This window comes from Amphiura filiformis, chromosome 9 (assembly GCF_039555335.1).
Source record: "Amphiura filiformis chromosome 9, Afil_fr2py, whole genome shotgun sequence".
Taxonomy (NCBI): Eukaryota; Metazoa; Echinodermata; class Ophiuroidea; order Amphilepidida; family Amphiuridae; genus Amphiura; species Amphiura filiformis.
Window position 1 is genome coordinate 11,836,308 of NC_092636.1, and position 19,426 is coordinate 11,855,733.

Consider the following 19,426-nt stretch of genomic DNA (forward strand, 5'->3'; position numbering starts at 1 on the left):
TTTTCGGGCTAAAACGAAACATGCACATGACATTGGCCAAATTGGGGGCACCCACATTTTGGGAACCCTGGGCCCGGGCCCATCTGGCCCAATGGTAAATCCGGCCCTGCCCTTAACTAACAAGGATCTTGCAACCGAGTATGAAGAGGGCATAGGAGGAATGGTGTCACTTCCCGCAAAAGATAAACATGATAAATGTAATTAATTCAGGCCTAATTTCATGTACTTTTATCCTTTTTGACACTAACAGCACGAGAGCAACAATTACCACAACGTATATTAAGTGACAGTCTGCGTAGAGCGCACGCACCGCTGCGGTGCAGCGCGACAACTAAAGTGCGTCCAGCAAATCGCATCCAGGAAAGCGCATTAAACGCGAAAACGTGGTTACATTAAACAGGACTTGGCAACCAAAACACATGTGTAGATGAATTCTAGAAAAAATATAATAATTATACTGCTTCTCTGTCAGAATTACTTATAAATAAAATCAAGATGGAGACTAACTTGTTTTTCTCCACTGAAGAAGAGGATGACCACATGAATCCTGTCTTGCAAGCCCGTCGAGGAGGAACTATCATGGATGCGATGAACATCAATAGTGATGAAACATCTTCATCATCATCAGGCCCTGATAAATCTTGCTCGTCATCAAACCACTCTTCGGAAGCAGGTGACACTTTACCGCCGATCCCGTTAACGAAACGTCGTCTAAAATCACACCAGGAACAAGATAGTTCAGAAGACGAAGACGATGAAGAAACACACGACGAAGAAGAGGATTTTAATAAGGTTTTAGGCAAACAAAAATTTATTCGGCGCAAATCTATTTTACGGTCTAAGGTAAGGTTGACTTTTTTCACGTTTTTGTTGTGTAGGCTTAAGCATGTAAGGTGTAGCCTATTTTTTTAATCAATATTTAGCAAACAATTTAATGTGTAGACTAATTGCCCCAATAATGCTAAAATAGTAATAATTTATCAAAGGAGGTCAAAATTGATGTTCGGGAGGATATCAGATATCGGTCCATTTGCATGGATCTATATAGATTGCATGAAGGGGTATAGTCCACAAGCTCCCGTCCAACAATTTTTCTTAAATTTCGTACTATTTTCGAACCAGTCATCGATATACCTTAAAATATCTAAAATACAATACAGGGGTCACGGAGCTACTTTTGTGAAATAAACACTTTAAAAAGCCTATTTTGTGGAAAAATTAGTACAGGCGTCTATGGGAAAAAATCAACTTAAGTTGCTCCGAATTTCGTCAAAATGGAGGCAAACTGTTTCTCAAGTTCAAGGGATTCATGAAAATAACAGTTTTGTCTACCTTGATGTGAAGTTCAGAACTTAACTTTTAACTCTCTGTTGTGTAACATGCTAATTAGACATCGTAGGTAGTGCAAACTATTCTTTTTCTGAAACCTATAAGCTAGGCGAACAAGTTGCATCAGCTTTTACGAAAATTGGAGCAACTTTGACTTTTGACCTATGCAAAACAAGCAAATCTTTCTTAATTTTGTGCCCCATAACTTTCTACGGCTCACTATAACTATTATAGGTCGTGGATCACGGTTGTTTGATGTATATAGAATTGGCTTCATTATTAACTAAATGCAAACTATAGATGGCGCTATTTATCCTAAATCATATTTCTTTATTTGCAAGGGGGGTGATTAATACTGCCATTAAAACAGCTGGAATAGGTGAAACAAGCAACAAGGAAATTTTCTAAACATATTTTATCAAACAATAAAAGGAATTATTTGCATTAAAAGCTTGAAAGAGTAATTTCCAGTAACTAAATAGCGCCACCAATTTTGTCATTAAAAGATACATTTTATATCCGAAAAAGCTTTAAAAAATGCTATAAAGGTGAATAATTTTGTAAAAGAGGGAAAATTAAATTTGAAAATGACTCCAAAGCATCTGTATACATTAGCATATCACTTTTAGCTGTTTAAGCTTAAAATTTGGTTGTACATGATGTTTTGTTTGAAAAATTAATAAATGATCCCATCAAACAACCGTGTGGACTCATGGAGCCAGACGCATAATTTGACATGCTTTAACGTGTTATTGGAATAAAATTAATTTATGGGGTCATTTGTGGGTCTTTTTGAGGGCTACTGTCTCTTCTACTTGGCAAACAACAGATCCGTATTTTTAAAGGCTGTGTTACTTTTTGTAAAGTTCTCTAGATACATGTAATAACAACAGGTTATTCTCTTTCAGGATCAAAGAACTCCTTTACAACGATTTCGAACAATTGTCAACAATGTCCGTCACAATCTTCGCTGGGCGAAAGCTTTACGATGCGAAGAACATAGGACCTTCACGATAGGTAGCGATGATAGTCAGGGGGAGCGACTCACATTTAATGCGGCACTATTCAAAGCTAACGTTCAGATGAGGACCATTCCTACTGCAGGGAAGACCATCTTAAGGAAGAACCGTGGGAAAGAACGTCACAGGATCTTCATTTTGTTTTTGGCTACATAAATAAGGTAAAAAATGTCAAGTTATTAAAATGAAGAATTATTTGCAAATTCAATAAAATTAAGAAGATATGTTCAAAATTTTGAATACATCAATTTTTGAATAATTTAATGAATATAAGACTTATTTCATTTCCTCATTTCATTTCTTGCATGCAGTTTTCAACTTCGTTCTTACATTATGAATACTAGCGGGATACCCGCGCTTCGCGCGGGTCTCCGCTAGATGATTTTCCGTTTCCATGTTATTTATTTATTTAACCCCGTTCCCATTATTTTCTAAATCTGTTCTTTCTTTCATTTCCCTTTTAGCTGTTTTATATTTGCTGCTTGTGATTTCCCGTTTCCATGTTTTTTATTTAATTCTGATCTCGTTATTTTAGCTTCTTTTTTTCTTACATTTCCTGATTAGTTTCTTTCCTTCTTTGTTTCGTTCCCGTCTCATTTAGTTACTTTAACCCGGGATTACTCGTACCTTTTTGTCCTTATTTTTATTTTATTTTTCTTTATAGTACCGCGCTTCATGTTGTTTATACAACAAAAATCTTTTTCCCGTATTTATTACGTCCTCTCATAGCGTGTCTGCGGACGTGTTCACACGCATAATCCCGTGACCCGTCCATGTACCTTTTTGTCCTTTATTTTTCCTTCCGTTCCGTATTATCATGTCCACTGGTCTCTGGCTCGCAAGTCGCGTGGCTCTGCGCCGTTTACGCGCGCATTGGCGTAGCGCGCATTACGCACGCGGCGCCGACGCGCTTCCGGCCAGCTGCAGTGACGCGAAGACTGGCAACTGATTTTCATAACAAAAAACCCCGTTTTAACCCATATTTTCACTGTTTTTGCAGCCAATTCTTGACCGTTTTCAACCAAATAAAGTTTAAACACGTTCCCGTATATTCCCCGATCTCCCGTATGAATTTGGCGACATTTGGATCGAAACTGACGGAGCTTTTGCGTGGACACACATACAACATTCCCCTATTTATAGTAAGATTCAAGCAGTCACAGATTAAAAACACTCATGGGTCAATTTTGTATGCCATCTAATACACCTTTGTTCCATAAAGGTATAGGACATTTTTATGTTTTTGCTATAGCCCCCGCATGAAATGTATTTAATTATGTTTGTACTCACTCAGGTAGCATTGTGTGTGAATTTTACATCCGAACTAAGTGCTATTCTTTTTTATGGGCATTTTAGTGTCTAAAATGGCCCAAAATGAGGGTTTTTCAATATTGCCGTCCATGTCTAATCGTTACCCCCATAGACTTTACATGTAAAATAAAAAGGCTCATAAAAATTTAATAGCACCTATAGTTCGGAGGTAAAATTCACACAAAATGTTTTTTGAGTGATTACAAAGATAATTAAATACTTGAGTGATTACAAAGATAATTAAATACTTTTCATGCGGGGGCTATGTGGAACAATAAAATGTCCATTGGAAACAAAGGTGAATAGGGGACCTACTCCGAGCGTTATTGTGCTATTCCAGTTGAAATCCATCCCGGGAATCCATAAGCCCTACATCCCCTGTAGAAGAGATGACCTAATAATCTTCCACACAGAGAGCGTGAATTTTAAGGTTACCTGAATGGGTGACCCAAAATCTACACCCCTTGATCATAAGGGAGATTAAAGTCATGTCTTCCATAAGGGGTATGTCTTCCATAAGGGGTACGTAACCACTGAGCCACCGTAGGGCCGGGCACGGTGGCTCAGTGGTTACGGCCTTGGACTCATAATCTGAGAGCGATTCCCCGTCCCACCACCGTGTTGCGTCCTTGGGCAAGGCGCTTTGCCTCGCTTGCCTCACTCCACCCAGGTGCAATGGGAAGCTGTTAGGGGTAGTCACAGTCGTTGTACTGATGGACCCTGCGCCACTTAAATAAATGTAAAGCGCTTTGAGGCTGTTTACGGCATAAATCGCTATATAAATATCTACATTTTATTTATTTATTTATGTATTTCACCTGGAATAGACCATTAATAGGCGTGTCTGACCAATAAGCGTTTTTGAAATATGGCAGGCACAAAAGGAGAGGGCGTACTTTGATTTGGGTAATAAGCTGAAAAAAGATTACCCAAATCAAAGTACGCTCTCTCTCCTTTTATATAGGCCTACTTTAAGCGTGTGTCTCTAATAGATGGCTTAATATCCCCACCGAAAGACGGACCACTCTCCTATCTTATATCGGAGCACTCTCATGATTCACTTACTCGATTATTCTAAATACAGGGTGTCTCAGAAAGAACTGTTTTGTATCATTAATGTATGTTTATCAACTTCTTTAGGGGCTCATTCGCCCACCTTTGCACAGTATTTTTGTAGAACCTGAGAGCACATCAGACACACCAAATTGCATTCTGAATACAAGGAATGTTCTTCTGATATTAAATAATTTTGATTTTTTTATGGCAAACTATATAATTAATATTTGATTTTTTTTTTCAGCTGAGCTGTTTTAAAAGATATTCCAAGCCCATCAAGCACGAGCTGGCATGTGTCTTATTTTATGATCATTTCGAGGAAGGTCGTACCATCGTTAAACAAGGTTATCCTGGTCTGTCATTTTATTTCATCTTGTCGGGATCAGTTCAAGTAGAAGTCACAGCGACCGATAAGAGATCAGGTGAGCAATACACTCACTATGGACCACAATGGCCTCATCCCAATGCCACAGTTCAATAACCTCAATTAAACAATCATAGAGCAAAATTTGACCTCAAGTTGCGGAGTATGAGTTTGTGTACCCAAATTTTCAAAGTTCATTCAATGAATGTATAACTGTATTGGGGTTAAAGACATGTACCCTGATAGATGAGCATGTTGTGGATCCTAGTGACTGATACGTCTGCTATACTTTTAATATGACTATAATCATGCAGTTATTGTTAACTACATGTATGCACACAGCACAGGGGCACTCACATAGGTAATTGACCCGTACTAGTAGCGCTGTGCTGTGGGTATAGGAGATGAACTAGTTAGCGTCATATATCAAAAAGTATAAAAGCTCTGATTTTAGTACTTGCTCTATGTTTCAATTACTTATTCTTTTCAAAATATCTGAATTTTTATTCCGGTACAAGCTTTAATAACGGGGGAGCATGCAAAGAAAATCTACCATCTTATTCAAACTCCCGTGTTAATCCAATGCACATTTTGCTTCACCGGACCGCCCTGACTTGATCGCGTTTAGAAGAGGAGTGCCGCCAAACCGTAATAGGTACAAATTTAGTACTTTCTGTCAATCAAGTATGGTTTATTTTCTACATGTCAATCTTTAAATTATTAGCATATAGTCCTTATAATAACGGTGGAGCGCCTTGATGAGTAAATGATAGCAAACCAGTGAAAAATCCCCAAAACTCAGTCTTTGGAGCTCCACCCGTACATGTCAATAGCGTCATTATCGATTGGATTAGTCGACCTTAGCGGACAATTCGATCGCTCATTAGATTAATATTATCACGTGGTAAGAAATGTGCATTGGACAATCGATTACTATAATGGTTTAGTACTGTATATTTCGGTTTAATCTTCACTAAGCGGGTTTATGGCTCGGTGAATTTGCCGTGGACAAAACTGCACTATGTAAGGCACTATAACGGTTAAGGACCCGGGTTAAGGACTCATGGCCACGAGGTTATGGGTCCAAGACCAACGTGTTGTGATATTAGGCAAGACACTTTACCTTACGTGTCCCACTCCACCCAGGTGTGAATGGGGAACTAGTAGTGAGTAGTAATACCCCGGCAAACAAAAAACGTTTTACAGAAAATGTTGTCGGGTCATAGCCTATAACGGGTACCGGTATTAAACTTTTCAATAACATTCAGAAAACATTTTTGAAATCTTTATGTAAAACATTCTAACATGTTATTAAGTGTTGACAAATATTTAAAAAAATGTTTGCCTTAAAATATTTTGTAATAACATTTTGGCAACATTTTAAAAATGTTGTTACAGTATTTTCTCAGATAAAACATTTTTTTAAATGTTTTATTACCCGCATTGAAATGTTATTAAAACGTTCTTAACCATACCCAAAACGCATTTATAACATAGCCTCTCGATAACGTTTTAAAAACATTGGACGTACCGTTGTTGTTGTTGTTGTTGTCGGAATAAATGTAAAGATCTTTGATAAATATATACGGATCTAAGGCGGTCTATATTAATTTATTTACTTTTACTGACCTTCTTGTCCATGTGTTTGCAATCCTTCATGTCCTCTTCATTCTCCTGCATCTTTCTCCTCTTTTCCCCTTTTCCTTCAGCATCATCTCCTCCTCCTCCCACTCATCCTCCTTCTTTTTCTTCCTCTCCTGTTCCCACCCGCCCCATCTTCTTTTCCTCATCCTCTTCTATTCTATCTCCGCCTCATTTTCCTTTTCCTCCTCTGTGTATTTCATCACTATCACCTTTTTTCCATTTTGCGGGCAAACAGGGAAACAAATCACACAGATAGTTGGAGAGATTCAAGCAGGAGCTTCATTTGGGGAACTTGCTTTGCTTCATGGATCCAAAAGAACGGCTACTATAGTCTGTAAAAGTACGTACAGCAATTACCATTTTATTAATGTTTCAACAAGGGTGAACTCGTGGTAAAACCACGGCAGACTCAAAAGTCTTTACCCGCTTCGTGCAGTACCATTCTATATGCACTTCGTACATGTCGTACTAAGTACATCGCCATCCTTTATTGTAGTCGCCGTCTAGAGATGCTATAATTCAGTAGGAATCAGTAGGCCTACTCTGCAGGAAATCAGTACTCTTTACTAAGCAAGAATTCCCGAAATTTTTGATATTTTACCGTTAAATTTTAATGTCGTTATTGATGATGCCAATTATAATATTTTTTTTGACTATTAACTTTATAAAACTTTTCTACCATTTTTAATTCTTAGCTGACAGTGAATTTCTCCGTCTGGACAAGTCTGACTTTGATACTGTTCTACGACGTGGTTATCAGCAAGAATGGGAGACTCGATATCGAGCTTTACGATCACTCAAATCATTCGGTGAATGGAGTGACGCTGAATTGCGTACAACTAATGATAGGACGATACTTGTAGAATATCCACCAAATACGGTAATTTTAACCATAGACTGTTAGACATGATAGAGAAGCCTTCTTTCTCTTAATTACAATTCTTAATGGGGGAGAGGCGGGTGTCAAATCAGGGGAAAAAGCATTTTAAATCCGATTATTTTCATCTAATTTCAACCTTTCAGACCCTCCCCTGTCTTCAGAGGATAAGCAGGGTTTTGCCAAAAGCAAACCTTTTCTCAAAATTTTGGACGGTTTTTTACCAAGAAAGCATATAACCTAATTTCGACCTTTTCTGACCGAGACTGAAACAACAACACTTTTGTAAAACGTACATAACTCATTAACAACAATAAATTAAGCAAGTTTTCAAAGTATATGATTTGTAGAATGAACTTTTGCAAAACACCAAAGTGTTATTTGTCAATAATATATTGATTCAGATTTTTTTGGCTGCTTCGACCAACAATACCTCGTATTTCTTTGAACCTAAATGGAATATCAAAACTTCATATTAGGTGTCAGGTGTGGAGAATACATGACACATTTATATTTAGGCCTATAATGGTATATGAACAAAATCTATAATATGGCAGTCTTCATTTGCATTACAACGGACAATGGTCGCTTGTGTGTGTATAAAACATACCTAATATTTTAGCGAATTATACACTTACTTGTTTTCTGCAAATTCATGCCATTTCAGGTGATATTAAGTGACATACATGACACACCAGATAACATTTATTTCATCAAATCGGGCCATTGTAAGGTTGTACGTGAGGTAACTTTGCTACAAAGCAAGCTGCCATTTGGTCACAGAAAGCTTTCCTTACCGCCACTCAACTCGGACCATTCCGTGTCGCAAAATTTTCGACCGGAGAAATACCAGCGATTAGTGCGCAAGTTTCTGCATATCAGCACCATCGGAAGAGGGAAGTTCTTTGCTGTAGGTAAGATTGTTTCTATTGAATGGAGTTTATTTTATATTCAGTGGCGTAGATTTCTTTTTGACATAAATTGGGGGGGGGGGGGGTGGGGTTGGAAATTTTTTGGAAATATAATGAATGCAGTACTTTTTGGCGATAGAATAAGTTCATGGTGCAAATGCGCGAACAATTTTGCTATTTTGAAGCTAAACTGATATGAAATATGGTGCAAAAGCGGAATAAATGCTCGCGAAGCGCGCGAAAATTTGCACTTTTGGGGCTAAAATGGGCAAATATGAAAAGTGAAGTCATTAAAAAATCATGAACAATTTATTCTAATGTCTAATGATGGAGGTCATTAAGAGTGTCATGATGAGTGAGTTTTGTGGTTAATTTTGCACCTTCAAATATTCAAACCGTCTCAAAAGTTAGGTCATTATAATAGGACATTTTCTTTCTTGACGGCACCATGTCAACCCCCGGGTGTCAACCATGCCTGGAAAAGTTGCTTTTTTAGCTTTGTGTCAAAGTACCGTAATTTCCTTTTTATGAGAATATTTCTTATTGGTTTTGCTTACTTATTTTTTTAATTTTTACAGGCGAAGATCTTCATAAGACCCACATCATCTCCCTCAACAAAGTTGAATGTATCATCGTATCACGCGTAGCTTTTCAAAGACATGAGAGAGGACGTTGCCTTCGACCGATGAGAGAGAAAGTCGAGCGTTTGCTTCCATCATTTGAGGATTGTTTCACCAGCTATATGGACGACATGAGATGGCGCTCTTATAAGAGAGGACTAGTCAGAGAATTGGCGGCTCGGCGGAATATACCAAATGCTACCACCATGGAAGATGTTCCCTTTGTCATAAGAAGGGATAATATGCCCTGAGATATAGGGTTGGGGATTGGGGAGGGTTGGGTAATAGGCATATAGGGAGGGTAGAAAGGAAAGAAGGGGTTGGAAGGGCTTCAATATGGATGGGGTGGAAGGGGATGGGTGGAGTGTGTCCAACAGGTGCACGCAAAGAAGGCCTCATGACACATGGGAATACGGGAAATTGGCCAAAATTGCTGGAAATTAGAGTAAATTACCGAAAAATTATGCTAAATTGCGTTCTAAATTGTGACCGATCACAATTGCTCGTGTTACATTTTGATAAATCACAGCAAATTGAGGTAAATTTTACAAAATTGTTTCATTTTGATCAATTTTCTAAAATCGCCGAAAATCACCAAAACATCTGCCGTACTAATGAGCAGAGATTTTGCAAAAATGTGACCGTACACCACGAATGAGCCGTAAATGTCCTCAATTGTATTCTGAGTTACAGTGTAAAATGGGCATGAAGGTCATATTCATAGGTATTTCAATTTGGTGCTACGTGGATCTCCTTAAATGAGGTACACGTGGCACCAAGTGGAAATACCTATGAATATGACCTTCATTTTTACACTGTAACTCAGAATACAATTGAGGACATTACATTACGGCTCATTCGTGGTACGGTCACATTAATAATGTGCGATTTACCACGTTTTCCCGTGTTTAGTAATATTATTAATATATTCCAAATATGCCAGTGAGAATGAGATAGGGCTGGGGAGGGTTGGATTAAGCCTAGGGATGGAAGAGGGAAAGAAGGGGTGGAATGTTAAAAGGGCCACAATGGATGGGAAGGAATGGGTGGAGTGGCTCAAACAGGTGCAAAGAATAAACCCATAATAGTGTATAATAAAACCATGTTCAAATTAATCCCTGGACTAATAAAATATTGAAAAAAATTAAAGTAATAGCCTACACTTGTCGGACTATTTTTAGAATCAAATTGGTCCATTTAGCTGCCCTACCACAAACTGATTGAATTTTAACTTGATGTTTAGGGGTAGGCCTACACCATTTGATTTTCAGGGGGTAAGGAATGGGAATTATTGAGTTTGACGCGCGCATGGCGGCAAGAACGATACGCGAACAAGATATTGTCCAATATGCCTATAAATGAGGATCGAAAAATTATTGTTGTTTGAACAGCATTATTTTTTTCTCTTTTGATGTGACCAACTGACCATGCTTTAAACAATTCGCTTCGCCCCTACACATTCTTTGTTTGCCGTCTATTTATAGGCCAGGGCTTTCCTACCAAAAACGAATTTGAAAAATAAACGAAAAGAGAACTCAAACAAGCAAGGAATAAAGAACTCGCACAAACATGATAAAGAAAAACTAAAGAGCGAAAGGAAAACGAGGAAGCAATGACTGACGAAAGAAAGTGACATCATATTTTCCCGGCATATTTTAAAACAATTTCTTTATCCACGGTCTGACGGATCTAAGGATGATTGCAACACAATAATCGACCTTTGTCATGTTTGTACGGATGTATTATCTCAATGATAATTATTAGGGTGACGCTGATCATAGACCAAGCCTCTATAGGGTCACAAATCCTCGTGTGAATGCAACAATATTGTAGGCCTATGCGCAATGGCGGCCTCATGCTTGATTTTTATACATTTGCAGAGGAATCTTAATTCCAAAACCTGACTAAAATGTTGATTTCATTACGGCATTGAGATTGTTCATCACATGATCAAAGTTGGCCCTGGAAGCATCTCAACTCCCACAACCTCCAGAGTTGATATTTTAACAGTGCTAGGGCCTACATATTTTAAACGACATGCAAAAGGCAGCTATATAGGCCTACTCATACAATTTTCTTGCACTTTGGCCTACATGACGACAATAAATTCCCATTAGCATTTTCGAAATATGACGGACACAGTAGGATGGCGCTGCACGAAGTGGGTAAAGTCTTTTCAATTTGCCGGGTTTTACCCAACTTGAAGACTGCCCTCCTTTTTGTGTACGCCATATTTTGAAAAGGCTAATTAGTGGTATGTCTTTGTCAAATGCGTTTGATACTTTATGTCAAGATCATTATGAACAAACCTGGAAGAGATGAAGATGAATTCCCCGGTGTCACCATAAAAGAATTGTTTTAGTCCTCCTTTTAATATAATTATTTATTATCATTTTAAGTATTGAATAGATTGATCAAAACAAATTAGAATCATAATTCATTCAAATTTGGATTTCATTGGGTAAAACCAAGAAAGAAGGAGAAATAATGTAAGATATTCTAAAGAAATTTAACATTATAGGCCTATTATAATTATTTCCGTTTCTTATTACGATCATTGTTAATTTGTTACACCCTGTTTAATTTGAATGCCAAGTGATAGGAATAGTCTTACGATAGATATAAGTCCTACAATAGTGCACTACAGCAGTAGACGTCAGCCTTCGATAGCTCAGTTGGTAGAGCGGTGGACTGTAGTGGAATTCACGTTGTCATCCATAGGTCACTGGTTCGAATCCGGTTCGAAGGAGGGACTAATACTTTTTTTCATATTTTGAACATGGTGGCACAAATTAAGGGAAGGGGTATGAACGTTTAGACAGTATTTATTGTGGGACATTAGAGCACATCAGACATATCGAATTGCATTCTGAATACGAAGAATGGCCTTCTGATATCAAATAATGTAATACACATTTTATGGCAAATCATTAAAAATTGATATTTTGATATTTAACAGTACTCAAGTAAACTTTATAAATCTGATGATTTCTACCTAAAGTGTATGTAGGTGGGATGAAAAGCCGACGATCAATTGAAAATTTTGACCTTTCGTATTGAAGATATGGATTTTTTTCCCAAAACACCAAAAAAAATTAGGTCTTTTGGGGAAAAATCCATATCTTCAATATGAAAGGTCAAAATTTTCAATTGATCGTCGGCTTTTTCTCCCAGCTACATACACTTTAAGACTATATCATTAAATTTATAAAATTTACTTCGAGGACTGTTATATCTCAAAATGTGAAAAATATCAAATTTTAATAATTTGTCATAAAATTTATATTATATCGTGAATTTCATAAAATGAAAATTATTTGATATCAGAAAGACATTCTTCGTATTCAGAATGCAATTCGATAGGTCTGATGTGCTCTCATGTCCCACAAAAATGCTGTCGAAACGCTCATTCAGTTCCCTTAATATGTTTGATAAATGAAAAGGAAAATGTCAATGTGAAATTATTCTTGGCAAAAAAATACCCTAATAAACCCGGTAGATATTTTTTAAATCCACCTTTTAATATAGGCCTAGTTATAATTTAGATCAAAACAAATTAGAAGCATTAATCACTCAAATTTGGATTTCATTGGGTAAAAAAAAAAAAAGTAAGGCATTTTTAAAGATATTTAATACCGTTTTACATACGATAACTTCCATTTCTTATTACCATCACTGCTAATTTGTTACACCCTGTTTAATTTGAATTCCCAGTGATACGAATAGTTACGTAATCTTACGATAGATATAAGTCTTGCAATAGTGCGTAACAGAGCAAGTCAGCCTTCGATAGCTCAGTTGGTAGAGCGGTGGACTGTAGTGGAGTTCACATTGTTATCCATAGGTCACTGGTTCGAATCCGGTTCGAAGGAGGGACTATTTCTTTTGTTTTTATTTTGAACATGAAGGCACAAATTATTATCTTTGAATGTATAAGTGAAAGGGAAAAACAACTTCAATGAGATTTTTTTCTCTATTATTCTTGGCAAAATAATTACCACCCTCCACCAAAACATTACATAATTATTTTCTACAATAGTATACTTTTTTTTTCTTTTGGAAAAGCTACATTATTATCAACATGTGATATAAAAAAAATATTGTCAACAGGCGCAAAAGTTGTCAACAGGCGCAAAAAAATATGCGATGTTTAGCGCTTTACTTCATAAGCTGAATCAAGTTGATTTCGTTATGTGTTTATGTTGACTCACAAAATTATTATTAAATCATACTTTAGACCTATTTAAAAAGATTCAGATATTGTTAACTTAATCAAACAGTGTATTATGTTGTGCATTCGTGTGAATTTGGGTAAAAAGTGATTTTGGCCTTGAGTCATTACGGCTAAGGGCCATCGCGAGGTACACAGAGTAAAATTTCAAACTTGCTCGCGAGGTACATAGAGTCAAATTTCAAACTTGCTCAAATTGTGTTGAAAATGTATTTCTCTAGTCATAAGGACTCAGAAAATGTGTAGTTTGACCTATCTAGGACGTACCTGTATTCACCTGTCTTCTCGGGCTCTCAATTAAACCAAAAGGCTTATAATGCCCACCTTGGTTCAATCAAACTCCACTGCATGGGATATTTAGCCACTTACAAACTTAATAGACAAACTTGTTGTACTTAGCTTCGAAGAACTTGTCTATTTCATTCTTGAAGCAGTTGACTGAGGGTGCCTCTACAGCTGACTTAGGAAGTGAATTCCACTGGTCCACCACTCTGTGTGTGAAGCTGTATTTCCTTATGTTCAGGCGGGCATGCTGTTTTTGAATCCTTAGACCATGACCTCGAAGATCTCTTTCAGAATCTTTCATCACAAACAGCTTATTCTTGTCCATATCATTGATACCATACATAATCTTGAAGACCTGGATCATATCTCCCCTTAGGCGCCTGTATGCTAAGGAGGGTAGGTTCAAAACGTCCAGTCTACTCTGGTACGGGAGATCTTTGATAGCTGCAATCACTTTAGTAGCCCTTCTCTGTACCTTCTCTAAATTGGTGATGTCTTGTTGAAGAAATGGGTTCCACACACAGTTGGCATATTCGAGGTGGGGCCTCACCAAGGTCTTATACAGTGGAAGAAACATATTCTCATCCATGTGCGTGAATGTCCTTCTAATTAATCCAACAATCCTATTGGCTTTGTTAGCCACCTTCCCCACATGCTTGCTGAACTTCAAGGATGGGTCAAAAACAACCCCCAAATCTTTCTCTTCATCTCTTACTTCTAAATCAGCCCTCGTTCCTCCATCTCTCATACTATATGTATTACCAACATCTTGTCTCCCGTAGTGCATAACTCCACATTTCCCGACATTGAACTTTAGCTGCCATTTCTCTGCCCAGTCACTCAGCTTATCAAGGTCATGCTGCAGTACAGCCCTATCTTATGGCTTCCTAATGTGACTGTAAACCTTTGTGTCGTCTGCAAACATCTCCACGTTACCATTCAAACTGTCTGGCAGGTCATTGATGTAGACAATGAAGAGTATCGGGCCCAACACACTGCCCTGGGGGATCCCGCTGACTACCTCCGCCCATGATGATTTCACTCCATTCACTACCACACACTGCCTTCTGTCCAGCAGAAAACTTCTGATCCAACTGAGCAGGTTTCCTTGTATACCATGCGCCTTCACTTTCTTCAACAATCTTTGGTGCGGAACCGAATCGAAGGCTTTGCTGAAGTCTAGGTATGCAACATCCACTCCACCCTCATCAATCATGCTTGACCATGTATCCAAAACATTAATCAGCTGCGTTGCACATGACCTTCCAGAGCGAAACCCATGTTGGTGCTCACTGAGGATCTTCTTCTCATCCAGGAATCGCATAATGTGGTCTCTAATTAGTGCCTCCAAAACTTTACACACCACTGACGTCAAGCTTACTGGCCTGTAGTTTCCTGGAACTGTAGACTTCCCCTTCTTGTAGATTGCTGTCACATGCGCAACTCTCCATCCGTCAGGGACTCGTCCTTCTTTGATGGACTTGTTGAAAATTGCAGTCAGAGGTTTTGCAAGGACATCTGCTGCTTCCTTTAACACCCTCGGATGGAGTCCATCAGGTCCGGGTGACTTGGATGGATTCAGCTTATGGAGTTTCTTCAAAACATCTTCCTCAAAGATCTCAAAATCCTCTAAGGGATCACCGTCATACTTTATATCCGGCTCTGGAACATCTTCTACATCCTCCTGCGTAAACACACTAGCAAAAAAACTATTAAGGACTTCAGCCTTTTCCTCGTCACAAGTTGTCTTTGTTCCATCACCTTTAAGAAGATCACTAATTCCACTCTTCGCCTTTGTTTTTGATCTAACATAATTCCAAAATCCTTTGGTGTTCTCTTTAATTTCTTCAGCTAATTTCCTCTCAAACTGTCTTTTCGCAGACCTCACACCTTTCGTTGCTTCATTCCTCAGCTGGATATAGGCTTCATAGTCTTTGTAATGTTTTGTTGCTGTATACCTCTTCCAAGCGTGGTATTTCTTCTTCACCTTGGCTAATGCCCCCTTGCACATCCAAAGGGGTTTCTTCTTCTTCTTATACCCGCATGCGAAGCATGAACGGGTATATTGCCATTCTATGGTTTCTTCTCCTTCTCCTTCTCCTTTTCCTCCATCAAACACAACATTCTGTCAAGGCTAGCGCTAAAACTACAAGGGCCACAGGGCCCATATGTGGTACACTTATGGGCCGTACCCGTAGATTTATCCTTTGCCCATCTTGGCCCCAGAGGTCAAAGGTCACGGGCCCCAGGGGCCCAAATGTAAAAATACAAAGCATGCCGTTTCTCATCAAATGAAGCAGCCTCAGGGGCCTGAGTTGGTACACCGATAGCCCCAGGGGTACTCTATATATACAAGTATACATGAACCCCATATGTCATATATTATGGGCCCCAGGGCCCCAAATGTTAAAACAAGGGGTAACAGATTGACAAAGCTAGCGCTAAAACTACAAGGGCCCCAGGGCCCATATGTAGTACACTTATGGGCCCTACCCATAGATTTATCCTTTGCACATCTGGGCCCCAGAGGTCAAGGTCACGGCCCCAGGGGCCCAAATGTAAAAATATAAAGCATGCTGTTTCTCATTAAATGAAGCAGCCTCGGGCCCTGAGTCGGTACACTGATAGAGCCAGGGGTACTCTATATATACAAGTATACATGAGTCCCATATGTCATATATTATGGGCCCCAGGGCCCCAAATGTTAAAATAAGGGGCAACAGGTTAACAAGGCTAGCTATAAAACTAAAAGGGCACTAGGGCTCATATGTGGCACATGTATGGGCCCTAAGTTGTAATGTGTCTTCTGCCCATTTTGGCCCCAGATGTTTAAGGCTAGGGGCCCCAGAGGCCCAAATGTTAAAACAAAGGGCCGGTCGTCGTTTCTCAGCAAATAAAGTAGCTACAGGGTTTAGATTTGGTACACTAATAGGCATAGGGCCTGCACTTTGGCTCGTTCTTTGCAGGTTTACATGGTCCAATAATCACAAGATGACTGACATGTGGTAACAAAGGAAGCAGTCACTGCAATTTGATTATGTCCCATATGATTGGCCATTCAAGACACCCATGTGAATATACTATAGCGGCCTTTTCAAAATATAATACCTGTTTGCTTGATTGCATTGACAATACCCGGGAACAATAGGCCTACACACAGTATATGCATTGGACAAACTTTTTACAATAAGCATGATAAGTGATGATGTGACCTCCAGATTTATACATCGTTCGTCTCGCACACTGACAACATTTGATTGAATGGACTGTAGGCTACTGATTACGGTGAAGGACACTTTTCAAATCCTTTGTTTGGAGCCAATCAATAAAAGCACGCAGGGCCTCTATACCCATGTACAGTTTATCCCTTACATAACCTATGTCTTGAATACGCTGGCAAAGTTATGTAATAATCGGATTAATACTATATATATAGCAGTAGGTAAAAACAAGTTTTGAATAATCCGCGCTACAAAGTCCCATTCAGTGATCCCAGCGAAAGTGAAAAAAAAAATCAAATTGTTACGTTTATAAATTTTTTAATGAAAACAAATGGCAAAAAAAAAAAACAGGAAAACGAAAGTATTGACGAAGTTGAAGCCCCATTCAAATACATGTAGCTAATTTATATACTGTCAGTACCGGTCTATAAATTACAGACTCACGTAAATGCATTATTTTTTGCCTTAGACACACGGCTTTCGGCTGAACCACTGCACTAGAAAGCTTTGTTAGCACATCTATGACAATGACGAAAGGTACAAAATCAGCCATGTAAGGCCTTTAGATAGCAGAAGACACCAAATGACCAAATTGGTGTTTTATGACCTTTGACATTCTTTTGTGGCGAGTGACATGGTCTTTCAATTCACGCCGAGTGTCCTTGACAGGTTTGACTATGCTTCAGTGGTCATGAAAGAATTCAAAAGATAACCTCTGCCCCAATAATCCCAAGCAATTGTCTGAAACTGCTCCTCGGATCATAAGAACTCAGTCCTCAAATGATAGTCATAGTAATGTCCAAAATATAAAAATTACTGACTATCATTGAAGACCGAGTTCCGCAGTCTAGCATCCAAAATCTGAATTTTTATGATTTTTACGACCGTCGGGATGAAAAAAATCAAAAAATCACTGAATATTCCTTTAGTTCCTCCTCTCCTTACCCTGGCAATATAAATCAAAGAAAAATAAATAAAACAAGAAAAGAAAAAAAAAGACAAAGAAAATTAACCAAATTAAAGACTTAATGTACGATTTCCTTCAAATTTTAAATTTGTCATTATATACTCAAAATGCTGAAATAATACTAGTAATAATTATCGGGAATGGTTTCTGTTAATTTTGAGCTGAAATAATAAGGTAAAGTGAAAGAAACACTGCTTGTTATTTTGGCCGTTTAACACGCAGTTCTATGGGAGGACATTATGACTTTATGTCGAACTTTGCTCTATTTACCTACAAACACAAGCAATTTGGCTGATTCCATTTAGGTGCAAGTTGTAAACATTACAAATATGCTAAAAAATCAGGTTTGAAAAAAATTAACCAAATTCATATTCGTACATTATGACTTTAAGGGATCTGGAATGAGCGTTTTGAGCGTTTCGATAGTATTTTTTGTGGGACATGAGAGCACATCAGACATATCGAATTGCATTCTGAATACGAAAAATGTCTTTCTGATATCAAATAAATGTCATTGAAATTTATGATATAATACAAATTTTATGACAAATTATTAAAATTTGATATTTTTCACATTTTTGATATATAACAGTCCTCGAAGTAAATATCATAAATCTAATGATATTCTTAAACAGTCCCTGGCATACCATACATGTATAGTCATATGTATAGTAATTTTGCTTTATCTGTTTTGTGCTGTTTAAACAAATAGTTAAACATAATTTCCTGCACGCGTTTTTTTTTTCTGTAACTATAATGGGACGCAATACGATACCGGTATGTTATAAGAATCAAACTTACAAGAAAAATGGCTCTTGTCAAATCCTACAATTCTGTCAGAGAAAATATGCATATTTGCATTAAATTTTAATTAATTGACATAATTGATTAATTAATAAATATTTTATTTAATGATTTACCATAATTCCAAACATGTCAAACAATGTGTCAAATTAAAGCTGATTAAATGCTTTATAAATTGGTCAGATAGAGCACATTTTGCAGAATGCATTTAGTATTTTAGTTACATGACTCCAAAAATTCTATTCCAATTTTTTGCTATAGAGGCCTTGCATGTGACGTATCATCCCGTAAATATGGCGGACTACTCAAATGCATTCAACAAAAGCATGATTGCAATCTACCGTGACAGTTCGTCTCGCTCATATAACCCTGCACTACGATCGAATAGGTTGATGACAACATTTGATTGAATGGACTGCACTCCGCCATAACTACGGTGAAGGACACCGGTTCAAATCCTTTGTTTGGAGCCAATCGATAAAAGAATGCAAGGCCTCTATACACGCATAGGAGCTGTACTTTTAAAATCCGCGCCTAATCAATAATAATAATCTTTCACTCCATTGTCAAACCTAGAGTGTGATGGTTTTGTAGCAGATGACAGTGCTCATTCAAGCCTGTCAAGGTCAGTTAGTAGCCACTTGCTGAATGGATGGCCATTATCAGCTATCAAAGAGATGCCTTGTGCAGCTGCCAATCACAGTAGAGGTTTGATAACATTATGTTAAAAACCCAAAAGTGATATAAGGACAAAGCTGTGCATGTTGGTACTTAATTGTTTGGATTC

The 19,426-nt window shown here is 38.0% G+C and overlaps 1 protein-coding gene and 2 non-coding genes across 3 annotated transcripts; all 3 read left to right on the top strand.

The window, feature by feature from the left end:
- Positions 1-495: 495 nt before the first annotated feature.
- Positions 496-9,382, top strand: LOC140160410 (uncharacterized). The gene is given in 8 exon segments (XM_072183645.1): positions 496-843; positions 2,238-2,451; positions 2,454-2,509; positions 4,960-5,137; positions 6,959-7,063; positions 7,419-7,603; positions 8,268-8,514; positions 9,090-9,382. Coding segments are annotated over 8 exon segments (1,626 nt in total).
- Positions 9,383-11,791: 2,409 nt separating this feature from the next.
- On the top strand, positions 11,792-11,880 carry Trnay-gua (transfer RNA tyrosine (anticodon GUA)). Its single transcript is given in 2 exon segments — positions 11,792-11,828; positions 11,845-11,880. It is a non-coding gene; the product is annotated as a tRNA-Tyr (tRNA).
- Positions 11,881-12,914: 1,034 nt separating this feature from the next.
- On the top strand, positions 12,915-13,003 carry Trnay-gua (transfer RNA tyrosine (anticodon GUA)). Its single transcript is given in 2 exon segments — positions 12,915-12,951; positions 12,968-13,003. It is a non-coding gene; the product is annotated as a tRNA-Tyr (tRNA).
- The last annotated feature ends 6,423 nt before the right edge of the window (positions 13,004-19,426 follow it).